Source organism: Colossoma macropomum, unplaced genomic scaffold (assembly GCF_904425465.1).
Source record: "Colossoma macropomum unplaced genomic scaffold, Colossoma_macropomum, whole genome shotgun sequence".
In the NCBI taxonomy this organism is placed as follows: Eukaryota; Metazoa; Chordata; class Actinopteri; order Characiformes; family Serrasalmidae; genus Colossoma; species Colossoma macropomum.
In genome coordinates, this window is record NW_023494786.1 from 27,610,100 (window position 1) to 27,622,952 (window position 12,853).

General features: G+C 38.0%; 2 protein-coding genes across 2 annotated transcripts in view; both read right to left on the reverse strand.

Annotated features, from left to right (window-relative positions):
• Positions 1 to 2,003, reverse strand: part of wdr95 (WD40 repeat domain 95) — a 49,808-nt gene extending 47,805 nt beyond the window's left edge. The window contains exons 1-2 of the mRNA XM_036597344.1: positions 1,973 to 2,003; positions 1,750 to 1,849 (exon numbers count right to left, since the gene is read on the reverse strand). Coding sequence (XP_036453237.1) covers positions 1,750 to 1,849; positions 1,973 to 2,003 — 131 coding nt within the window. The remainder of the gene's footprint in view (positions 1 to 1,749; positions 1,850 to 1,972) is intronic.
• A 1,985-nt stretch (positions 2,004 to 3,988) lies between these two features.
• Positions 3,989 to 12,350, reverse strand: LOC118804674 (testis-expressed protein 26-like). The gene is made up of 7 exons (XM_036565259.1): positions 12,120 to 12,350; positions 9,123 to 9,201; positions 8,772 to 8,934; positions 6,775 to 6,907; positions 6,387 to 6,554; positions 4,401 to 4,562; positions 3,989 to 4,134 (listed from the first exon to the last, which is right to left on the reverse strand). The coding sequence occupies exons 1-7, from the start codon at positions 12,130 to 12,132 to the stop codon at positions 3,998 to 4,000; spliced, it is 855 nt and encodes a 284-aa protein (XP_036421152.1). The 5' UTR covers positions 12,133 to 12,350; the 3' UTR covers positions 3,989 to 3,997.
• Positions 12,351 to 12,853: the final 503 nt, after the last annotated feature.

Below are 12,853 nucleotides of genomic sequence, written 5' to 3' on the forward strand. Positions count from 1 at the left end.
CAATGGTTCTTCAAGGGATCTTTAGAAATGGTTCTATATACAACCGTGAACTCTGAATGCATACATGGTTCTTCTCTATGATGGAAAACTTGGGTTATATGTTTTTTAAAGAACCATTTTTAAAAAATGGTTCTACATATCACCATTGTTTCAAGTCACAGAACTATTTTTGGTACCATAGAACCCTTTTTCCTGATTTGCAGAGCTCTGTTGATGCTATCCATCACTCTTAAAAAGTACCATAAAGGGTTCTTTGCACAATGCCTTAGAGCATGCAGTGTTTGTGATGGACCGAGAGCCAAAAACACAAAACAATATACAAATAAGGAAAAAAGGTAGGTAGGCAGGTAGGAAAACTAAGGTTACTGAGTTACACTCTTAAAAAATAAAGGTTCTAAATGGTTCTTAGCTTGGATGTAATGCTTAAGGAAAACCTTTGCTTAGTATAGAACCTTTACCAGTAACCTTTAAAGTACCAGCACACCTACTGCAGTGTATATACTTGTATTTATTTTCTGTATTTATTGTTCTATGTCCCTGCACTATGTCCTGTCTTGCACTATGTTGTCTGTAATTGCACTGGAGATCTAGCCTAAAAGTGTTTCGTTGTACTGTACAACCCTGTTTCAGTATAATGACAATAATGTTGAATTGAATTGAATTGAATTGAGTTGAATTGAATTGAATTTACATGATCTGGAGGTTCTCTAAATTTTAAAAGGTTCCTCACATGCACATCTCACTTACAAAAATGGTAGTTTGGAGAGGTTCTTTAGGGAATAAATGTGGTTCTTTTAAACACCATTAACAATGGTTCTTCAAGGGATCTTTAGAAAAAACAATGGATATATATACAACCACGAACACTGAATGCATACATGGCTCTTCTCTAGGATGGAAAACTTGGGTTATACGTTTTTTAAAGAACTTTTTAAAAAATGGTTCTACATATCACCATTGCTCCAAGTCACAGAACCATTTTTGGTAGTTTTTAAGAGTGTTCTCATTGAAAATAAAGCATTAGGATATAATAAGCCTCAGATTGTATGGGGTTAAATGATGGCTCGGTCAAAAAACAGTGAATACAGTATCGCTCCAAAGAACCTCTTTGGGAACCTTTCTTTATTGTAGTACTATTTACCCTGAAAACATAACAAACCCATATAGAAGTGGTATATACCACGTTTCTGAGATTAATTACAGTGATATTTACAACTGAAGAAAGCAATCGAATCAATAGTGGGAACACTGGAGCTCTAACACTGTAAGTAAACTCCATTTAATTGTGCCAGAACACCAGAGGAAACTTCACACAGCACAAATTACATTTATTCAGCCCAATGATATCCAGGGGGGGTCAAGGCTAACCAAATAAGTCAACAGAGCTCATCATACTCTTTTGTCAAAGCACAAATTAATTAGTCCTCAAGGATACACGCTGATGCAGTCGGTGGGCATCTTCCTGCAAGGCGCCGCAGTGAGATACGACTGCGTTCTCCTGGCAACAGTAAACAGTCTCCAAACACAAGAGAGCACGACAAGCAGTGGCTCCTAATGCCTGAATACAAATGTGTTACCAGCTCTGGCCCTCACCTTGAGATGAAAGCAAAGTGGGGCTACACAGCAGCGCAAATTAGGCTGTGCAGCAGGAGCTGGGAAACAATGCCAAGGACCTGACCTGCCTGAGGATGAGAGCAGGAATCCTTGTCTGGATGAATTCTACAAAGGTAGCCAGCGAAAACAGGGTACCTGGGTACATTCTGGGTCTCGATTTTGCCTTGAGCAGAGGTGGGACGGTTTTTCTTTCCCAGTGGCATCCTTGAAGCACTTAGGATGAGGTGTTTCTCGCCTGTGTCCTCTCAGCTGGCACAGCTTCCGTGCTCATGTTGTTGGTAAGCAGCAGCTATGGTTGCACGCAGTCCAACCCACAGCTCACCTGAGTCTCATATTACTTGATATTCAAGCTACTCACCTGCCTCAATAATGTGCCCCGCTGTGTGCATTTGAAACCACTCAGTGGGGAGGCTGCCTTGTCCTACACTGCAAAAAATATCTTAGCAAAAGAAAGCAGGGGAATTTCAACATGTCTGCATAATTAAATAGGTAAAAAAAAAATTAAACACATTCATGGCAGAGAGGTACATGAAGGGTGTTGTAAGGTCTCCAACAATGACCTGCATGTGCCCAACCTTAATTTTTTAAGTTTATCCGTTTTGCCATTATCAACATTGCAAGACGAGGTTCACAGGTGGTTTTGTATAGTAAAGAAAATGCCAATATTTTATTATTTATTATTTTATTGTAGTCATGGCAACCCGATTTCTATCAACACCACTGTAAAGAAATCCGAGACGGTAAGAGTTTTTTTTGGTAACACTTTATTTGGATAATCCACTTCAGATGCTTTGTAGATACTTAATCTACTTTCAAATTACATTCAACGAAATTTCTACTAAACTGACCATCATTTTCTTTATCTCTAAACCTGCTCTAATCCTAACCCTAACCTTAACCTCAACCCAAAACCTAAACCCAACCCTCACCCTCGTCCTAGCCCTAATCCTGGTCCAAATCCTAATCCTAACCCCACCACTGTTCAGAATTGACTGAGTTTCAACAGTTTGTGGACAATTTGAGCATCTGTAATTTATAAGGGACTATAGTGGATTATCAAATAGAGTGAGACGTTTTTTTCAATACAATGAACCATTTCACATCAAACCACTCTGAAATTTTACAACATTCCTAAAACCCATAATGAGACCTGATATGTTTACATTTAAGATGCTTTCTTTTATTTATTTTTTTTATTATTATTTATTTTTTTGGCAATCCATCAGACTAAGACAAAATTTTAGATGTACTTAGGGTCACTACAGAAAAGAGAGGGCTGATTGTATGTATTCAAAGTGTTCAAGGTTGCTTTTTTGAGTTGGCATACGTCTTTACAGACAAAAATGGCTTATAAAAGCAAGCCACAATGTTATCTGCTGTTTTGTGAGCTGAGCTTAAGCAGCACTGAAGCTGAAAGGACTGTTTTCTAATCTCTCACAAAACAAAAAACACTTTCTTCATATATACAGTACTGTGCAAAATGTCAAAACAGCCATTAAGTTTCATGCAGAAACATTTATTTGACAATTACACATATGCCTCAACAAATAAATAGAAAATCAATATTTTTCAATATTTAGTGTTCCCACTCTTTGCCTATGTTACAGCTTCCACTCTTTTCAGGAGACTTAATTTCAGTTTTTCAAAGAAATCTGCAGGAATATTTTCCCACACCTCCAAAGTTCAGTCTTAGAAGTTGGTTGTACTTTCTATTAATCCATGTAATCCCAAAAACTTTTCATGATTTTGAAGTCTGGACTCTGGAGTGGTCAGTCCATTGTTCTGAGAACATCAGCTGCTTCTTTGTTTGATGTCTATTTTTCTTTTTTTTTGTGTTTCCTTTTCTCACTGAGGGCTTCTTTAACAGCTACACATCCTTTCAGACTCATAGTGCTGAGTTGTCTTCTCACAGCGGAAAGATGGACAGAAATTCCTGTGGATTTTTCAGATCTCAAGCAAGTTGGAGCTTGATTTTCTCCTCTCTCTCAAAGATGAAAGCTTTAAAGACTGTTTAACAGATGAAGATAGTTTTGGTGGTCTACCAGTTTGCGAGGAGTCCATTTTTTCTGTATCTCTATTTATCCTTCCTTATGCAAGTGGATTATCTTATATCTTATCTCTTCAGAAATATCTTCTATAAAAATGAATAACTTTGACTCAAAATGGAGAAAAAAATGGGCGGACCCTGACTTTTGCACAGTACTGTAGACTTTATTAAAATGCACTAAACGTTGATGTTAACTATGATGTGACTTACGTAAGAATAACAATTATCTTCTTCACAGCTATGTGAACAACAAGGTTCATCACACTGGTGCAGTGTATTGCTTTTATTATATGCACACATACAGCCATAAATGTATCACAACAATGAGTATCACATTCACAGAGGCCCAGGCCAGACTGACACCCTGTCTAGCACTGGAAGACAATGCGACACCCCCACTGAGTGCTTCGTTTTCTTCATTTGACCAGGGGGACTGGGGGCTCTCTGCAAAAACGCCTGCACCTCCACCTTCTCTGCACATCAACAAAATAAAAAAAAAGTCAAGCACTGTTGCTTTGTGGTTTTATGTATGTTATTCTCCCTTACAACCAATGTAAATGGCTTACTGCATACCACACACAGTGTACATTAAACATTTATACATGATTTGTATCATGAACTACGAATATGACCGGGAATTAACCACATGTAGGTGCCTGGGAGGCCACTCGCGATGGCTTTTCACCACAGCTTTTACTTAAGAAACAGTGATGTAATCATTGACTAATGTGTTATTTACCTTTTTCAGGTAAATGCTTGTAGAAGTGCTGGAGTTCCTCTGGCTGGAGGGACTTGAGTGTCGATGACAGGTCCGTGGATTTACCTCCAAAATGCCTGTCATATGTGGTCAGCTGCTTCCTGCTCTCCTGGTTAGTGACGTGTTTGTGAACTACTGAGGGGACTAAAAATATGGAACATAGTTGTGAACTTCATACAAAGTGAAACAACTGAATCACAGCACATCAAATGCTGAAACTGAGAAATTTCAGTTTTTTTTTTAAAATATATGCCCACTTTGAATTTGATATTGGTAACTTTTTTTGGATTCTGGGTTGTAAAAACATGTAAAACTGCACTGATTCACTGTGATACATTCATCTGAAGGTGGTAATTACATAGATTCTGGAATGTTATAATCAATATAACTCATTCAAGGATAAGGATATTCAATGAAATATCTTTGGTGAAAATTTTTGGGCTATTTTCAAACATAAAAATCCACAAAAATTTCTGTTTTATTGTCTATATTACATTACAGGGTAAATAGTTCCTCCCGTCACTTGTGTATTCAGTACATTTGTTGAATTTTTCTGAATCATACAAAAATAATCAAAACAAATCAAGTTGAGTTTTTTTTTTTATATACTGGATTGTTTCCTAAAGAATCATTAGGTCAAAGATTTACATCCTAGCTAGTCAAGTAGTAAAATTACCAACTTTTCCTAAATGTACTACAATTAAAAAACTAAATGCGAGGTAAAATATTCACATCTCAAGTACTATTTGAATGGAATTAGATTGACATGGAGATATATAAATATTACTGGAGTTTCTCAGTGACTTCATTTCTGCCTGAATAAGTCACGTCTCACATCAGCAAAGTTTCCGGAGACTTTTATCTACTATAAAGCAAACTGTAGAAGTAACCCCAGGTTATATTAATCCTGTGCACCTTGCAATGTTGGTAGAAATTACAATAATATTCTGTTATAAAGTTTTATAATTTTTTATCTTACAGCTACACCAAGTGAGATTTGGATCCTCTCTAGTGGAAATGTGTAATCACGTGCAACATGTGGAAGAACATTTTGTTACGTGGGTTGTGTTTAGGACCCCTTCCTTGAGCGGATGAATCTGAAGATTGCAAGCGTGTTGGAAGAGAATTCAAAGAGAACTCCAAACTTGGTGAAGGACGCGTCCTCTGAGGATGTGAATTATCTACTATTGTCATCACATCTTCATTAGTATAATAGTGATTTTGCAGTTGAGACCTAAACGTTGAGCCGGACCTTCTTTTTGAGGCTGCGTGCATGACATTAATACATAAAGACATATGCAAAGTCTGAAAAATTCCCTGAAATCTAACCTGATGTCTCAGATTTTATTATTATTTGAGATTTTATAGGATGCATGCACTAGTGTGAGTCATAACATATTTTAGAATGTATTTATTTTTCTGACTCAGTAATGCTATTTCTTTCAATTGGGGGAAAAACCTTCCATTGTGTGTTTAGTATGGAGGCACTCACAGAAGCATTTACTCTTATTCGTTTTGGCTCAAATCAAGCTGATGTGTTTTGGTCCTCAAGTGTAAAACTCCAAACATTATAACATGTAAAATAACAGGAAAAGGTTTGATTTTATTTGGCAATGTTGCCTGTGGTCTTTAGATTTCCGAGCTACAACAGCTAGGTAGAGGGGGAGGGTAAATGAAATAAAGGTTAAATATTTTAACTTTTTTTGAGTAAAGGCAGTGTGTAAATGGACTAGCCACTCCCATTTCTGTCATTTGTACCAAGATCCCATGCAAATCAGTCACAGACATTACAGACGTCCAGTGATCAATAACTACACCTCCCACTATAAAACTAATCCCACCTGAGTGGCTCTTTATTTATTGTTCATTTGTCCGAATATGAAAGCTGAACTTTCCACTTTCACATGATTATCTGGCTGTTCTCCACATAATCCCTTTAGATTTAAAACGAAGTGCACTAAAGCTTACCTATGCCCTTTGGTGCCACACTATGCAAGCCATTGCACCCATAGCGGGATATATTTCCCTGAAGTTCAGCTTTCAGAACAGGCTTGCGGTAGTTATACCTCATCTCGGTCTGAAGAGCATCGGCACTGTGCTTAACAGGAGCAAGGACTGTCCGGTTCATAACCATCCCTGCAGTTTAACCAGAAACAGCAGGCTAGACAGCAGGGTTTCTGACTGAGCTAAAAATAATACAGCAGTTGTAGTACAGAACACAGGTGCATTGTCAAACAACCGGTCATGTTACAGGATTTGAAAAAGGTCAGTGTTTTGCATTCATAAATCCCTTTGCATGCAAACAGCCTTGTCATAAAAATACAGCATAAAGCTTTTTTAGTCCATGTAGACCCACCTTTAGGCATACCCAGAAAGTCAGTACTGTAGGTGGACTTGTACTGGGCAGACAGCACCTTTCTGACTTCTTCCTCAGAAGGGGGGTTTTTACACAGCTTCAGTCCAGGAGGGAGCCTCCACACCAAAAATGCCTACAGGGGAGAAACAGGAAACAATAAGACACTGATGATTTTACAAACACAAACGCAAACAGCCAGTCTGCTCACAAACCATAAAACCTCCTACTGTAAGTGCAGGTTATGCCTAATATGTATCTGAGAATTAGACAATATTATAAGCACACGCATTCAGAAGAGACTATACCACATGAATGTTTTCTTGAACGTTTCTATATCAAAGCTGCAGTTTGAAAGAGTGATTTTCAAATTGAGAACACTGTGTTTTTATTATATCTTGCATTATTCAATGTTGTCTTAAGTTTAAATGAAACAGTTTATTCTAACAACACACAGCTCATGTACTGGCAGTGTGGCAGACTGCATTCAGTGTTTAAGTCTCAAGCCTGTGGATGTGCTAGTCTTCTTGAGGACAAAAAAGGCCTGGAGCTTAATATATAGAAAATAATGGCAATTTAAATAAATCACAGTCAGAATACTGGTGAGGAAAATTGCAAGATTTTTAAAACATTTTCCCCCAAATCATTCAGCCCTATTATATCACTGATTTGGCCCACCAGAAAGCTACCCTAACGAGACCTCCTCAACCACTGAGAGAACATAAACATATTTTAATGATAATGTTTGATCTTATTAAATTCTTATTTTGCTTTCAATTTTGTATTTTTTTATTTTGGTAGTATGATTTAAAACCTACCTATCTTCCTTATTTGTACATTTTTGTTTCTTTGGTCCTCAGCCCACCATAAACATTGCACCCTTTTTTACAGGTTATTGTAGATTTACAATTACTGACTGTATTCCTCCTGTCGCTGCAATTGTCAGCCACTCTCTAACCCTATCCATCAATGGAAAAGGACTATCGTTTACTGGGAGTGCAGCACCAGCGCCACCTAATAAGTGACATAAGCAGAAACCCTGGGCCCCTCGGCCACCAGTGGGCCCCCTAATGACTTCTGGGTTATTTCTGTACCACTACATTGTCTAAGATGCTTGAGTGAGGAGAAAAAAAGCAACTGATTAATCATGTCTCAAAAAAGAACATACGTATCTGGAGCTGAAAAACTGAGAAGAAAAATAGAAGATTAGGAGACGAACTGTAAAGATAAAAGTACTTTTTGTGGTGTTAACTTTACGCCATTTGTTTTTGCTTGTAGTTGGACAATAAAAAGCAGTCAATTTAGGTTCTGTCTAACAAAGCAGGTTCAGTGTAGAGAGGCTTTCTGACTTTCAGCTTTACAAAATCTAACAAACACAGATGCAGTTAATTAGTTTTACAACAGCAGTTAACAACTTTATCTTTAAATCCAGGCTTAGATACTCAGACTGTCATTAATCCTCGTTCACATGCACATAAAAGAGTGATGTTTGGTGAACTGCCAATGGTGTGAACCATGAGGAGGGGTCGCACTACTTAAATACAAAAAAAAAACAAAATAATAATAATAAAAAAAAACAACACTGTCATCATGACCACCAGGATTAGATCCAGCTAAGCTTAAAGTTAGCTGAATAAGCAAGAAATTAGCCAGTTATACATGTATATAAATGAGGCAGCTGGTGGTCATCATGGTCATTAGTTAGCCTCGGTTTAGGCCCCACAAAAGGCTACAGCTGGCCCTGTGAGAATGGTCCACCACCCAGATAATGAGTCAGTGGTGGCGCTATGGTGGACCCTTTCTACTGATGGACAGAGTAGGAGGAGGCTGATAAATTGTGCAGCAACAGAGGCTACAGTCAGTGACTGTAAACCTATAAGGTGCACCTATATGGTAGGTGTACTTCAGTTGTGCTACATTAATTGGTCAATAAATGTAGTTAAAAGACATACCTAATAAACTGGCAACTTCAATTAAATATCTAAATGTATTCTTTTCACCTGGCTTGGGTGTGGGTTGTTCTTCCTGTTGCCAGAAGCAGATCCAGTCCGAATGCAGGCAGGCTTAGATTGAGGCTTCCAACAGAAGTCGTCACTATATGCAGTTCGACCCACAGGATCAGCCAGGTCATATGAATTTCTATAGGCCTTTGATGTCAGGGGTCTTGAGTCATGAGGAGAGGGTAACACTTTAAATATTTACCACAACACTTTCCATTTTAACAGTCACAACTACTGTGATGTGAATTTCCCTTTACAAAACAGATAACATCTACAGTCATGTTCCTAATACTGAGAGGAGAGGCCAAATGAATCATTTGTGCATAAACACTTCTAGACAGAAAGGCCTACCGTAAAACTGGAGGCGATGAGTTGGGTCTATAAACAAACTCCCTTCTCTGTGAGGTCTCATATGGGTCCCAGTTTTTGTCTTAAAAATGAAAATTAATACACCACATGTTAACTGAGACACTTCAAAAAGTCATAGCGTGTTATTGATAGGGTTGCCGCCTGTTCAAGGTTATCCTGGAACGTCCTTGATTTTGGTCCCGGAAAAAGGGAAATGCATTACTGAAAACAAAAACCTTCTGAAATCTAGGTATATTCATATGTTATCGTTTCTAATGGAGTTTAAACTGCTTTTGGTTCTTTTTATCCAATCAAACTGTTTCCATACAGAAAATGGGTTTAAATCACCCCAGAAAGGTATGTTTTTGGGGATAACCAGAATTGACAGAACTGAGAGGATTAGGTTCTGTAGCTAAACCCACACCTGTCCACATCAAAGTGTGTCATAAGCATAGCTATCCATCCAATAAATGTAGCCAAAATTGCCACCAAACTAGGGGGTGGGTCCTCATAATAACTTCAAAATATGAAATGGGCAACTGAGCATCAAAATGGGTACTTACTCCAATCCCCAAATCATCAAGTGGGTGTCAGGAACCTTACAATACTGAGGAGGCAACCCTAGATATTAAACACTTTACCACCAACATTCTGTTCTGAGATTTAACAACAGTGAAACCACTGCAAAATATACATTTTTAAGCCCAAAAAGTTGATGAGCGTAGCTAAAGTTCTCTCACACACACACAAACACTTACAGACTTGTTCAGACACAGCAGCAGTGATGTGTCTGATCCACTCATATCGGCACAACACACACTAATACACAACCACCATGTCAGTGTCACTGCGGTGCTGAGAATGATCCACCACGGAAATAATACCTGCTCTGTGGTGGTCCATGGGGATTCTGACCAATGAAGAACAGGGTAAAAGGGGGCTAACAAAGTATGCAGAGAAACAGATGGACTACAGTCTGTAATTGTAGAACTACAAAGTGCACCTATATAGTAAGTGGAGCTGATAAAATGGACAATGAGCGTAGAAACAAGGAGGTGGTTTCAATGAAGTGGCTCGTTGGTGTGTGTGTGTGTATGAATAAATGTGTGTATGTGCACACACACACTTTGTAGGTTTAACATTACTAATTGTAGTCCATCTGCTGCTGCACAACTTATAGAAAAGGACCACTATAGAACCAACACTGAGCAGGTATTATTTACACAGCAGCACTGCTGGGATCCAATGCTGTAAAGGCTTAGACTGAATAGTATATAAGGGTTAAAGTGGAATTTAACCAATTTTCCAAAAAGCCTGCATAATTAAATAGATAAGATGTAAAGTCATTCAGAATAATTTGGTGTGAAATGCTTCGTTTCCAAGAAACAGAATTGTTCACAGTGGTGGTGATAGGAACCAGACATCTAAACAGTATAATGCCTCTTAAAGCTACCTCAAACATATTGTACAAAATGGTTATGAATATGCTGCCTAATGGCTGAAACATTTATGCATTTAACATTTATTTTACAACAAAGCTTTGGCTTTTATTTTAAAAGGTATTCATGGTGGAGGGGTACATGCAGTAGTGCGTTTTATTTTTTTTCAAATTTACCACTATTTTGCCATCATCACCATTACATATAAAACCTCTGAAGGCACATATAGATTCACTGGTGGTTTGGGCTAGTACATTAAATGGTTAGGTAACACTGGTCTTTTGTAGATGCTTAATAAACCCTTAACAAACTTTAAGTAACACATCAACAGCATATCAGCAAAGTAGCAGTAGTGAAGCATCTGAATACACTGAAGTAAATATCTTGTAGATGTTCTGTTGATACATTACTTACATTAAGTAGATGTGTTGTTAATATGTTACTTCCATTACGCAAAACCTAACTTTACCCAAATCCTAACTCTAACCCTGGCTCTAATCCTAACCCTCATATGTTTTTGACATGTGTCACCAATGGTTTTGGGTCAGTCTACAGAAACGTCCACTTTTTTATCTGTCCATAGAAGTCACTGGTGTTACACATAGAAAAGGTGACACCAGAGACATTTTTAATGAAAAATGCATTTTACAAAATGGCTGCTACACAGCATCAAACCACATGATGTCAGTCATGGAATATCCACTAAAATATGTAAATTAATCCATTTGTATTCTTTTTTTTTCCCACAATTACCTAAGAATAAAGTGGGTCACACCAGTGACTTCAGCTAAAAGCTTCATATGAAATCATGAACTGAATGAGAAAATCTCTGATAAGTGAAAAGACTCAGCGGACTCACCATGTGCTTTTCTTCATAGATCCTCAGAAAATAGGTAAAAGGAAGTTAAATAATGTCATCAGTGTGATTTTTATTTCAAAATAAGAGATTTCTGTAATGTAACAGAAAACAGTAACACCAGTGACACTCCTGGGGACAACTTTCATTATATATTTTATAATATTTATTTATCATTTGTTTTCTTTAACTTATTTAAATCATATTTCACAGTCATGTAGAGATTATTGCAGTTAAAATTGCAGAAAAAATCAATCCTCAAAATATGGCCTCACTCTTTACACATGACTGTGAGGACGAGCTCTTCTGTGGTGCTTTGAATTCTATATGATTGATTTTAAAACCAATATTGCTGGACTGACGGCTCAAGAAGGTGTAATTGTTAAAATAACATGTTTTATTTTAAAATGTAAATAAATTGTAACCCTGACATGTTTTTCAAGCGTAATATATCTGTAAACGCTAGGGACACAAAAATGGACGTTTCCGTAGAATGACTTATATTTGTGTTGTAGACATGGTGACCCCTGGTTCCCATCACCACCACTGTAGATAACTTTGTCAGTATGTTTATCTACAGTGAACCACTCTGAATGTCTTGTGTACAAATTTTGAAACATCCTAAAAATTTCGAATTCCCCTTTAAGTAGCAATAAAAGTGGCTCAAACCTGTAAAGACGGGTAAAATAGCTGAGAGCTACTAACCACAGCTGGCCATGTCCAGGTCCCTGGGTGAAGCGTCTGGTCCTCTAACAGCACAGACCTAAAGGCGCCTCTGCGAGGAAACCAACGATGGATGACGAGTTTGAGGATTTGTTTCTTCAAAAACCCGATAAACGAGTTGAAAAGTGAACGTTCTGATTCTTAATTGTGACGCAGTTTATATGGTTACATTTTAATCGTTAAAATTCCTTCTCTTTATTGGTGGCTTGGTGTCCGCGGCGCAGCCAGAGCGCAGAGAGAGAGAGAGAAGGACGGCGTTGTTATAGGAGACACACAACAACACTGAGGTCAGCAAAGAGTGGACGTCTGTCAGTGTGTGTGTCTAATAGCGTGTCGGCCTCATTAAAGTGACCAAACACGACTTACAGCATGTAACATGGTTTAAACGTTAAACTGAAGCGTGAAACCAACACCATCAAATCAACTTGTCATTCTTCCTTCATGACAGTGTCAAGGCAGCGATGCGATTCAGGCCCGACTGTGTGAGTGCAGCGCCGCTCGGTGGTAAACACTGAAAATTACACTCTATTTACTTCAAGTGCGTAGAGAAGCCCCTGCAGGAATGAAAGGATAATTAGAACAATTAGGATTAAGCCTGATGCTTTTGCTTTCTAATGGGAATTGGCTTAAGGGTTACCGTCAGAGACCATTAGTTTCCTGTAGGACACCTTTAGATCCCATTTGGAAACTATCAACTGCATCTGGAATCAGTCCCA

What these genes read in the sequence shown, in the direction of transcription:
- LOC118804674 (XM_036565259.1), bottom strand. An exon ending in CTTTCTGGGTATGCCTAAAG is followed by an intron (nt 6,555 to 6,774) that starts GTGGGTCTACAT and finishes GTTAAACTGCAG; the next exon opens with GGATGGTTATGAACCGGACA. An exon ending in CAAGCATTTACCTGAAAAAG is followed by an intron (nt 4,135 to 4,400) that starts GTAAATAACACA and finishes GTTGATGTGCAG; the next exon opens with AGAAGGTGGAGGTGCAGGCG.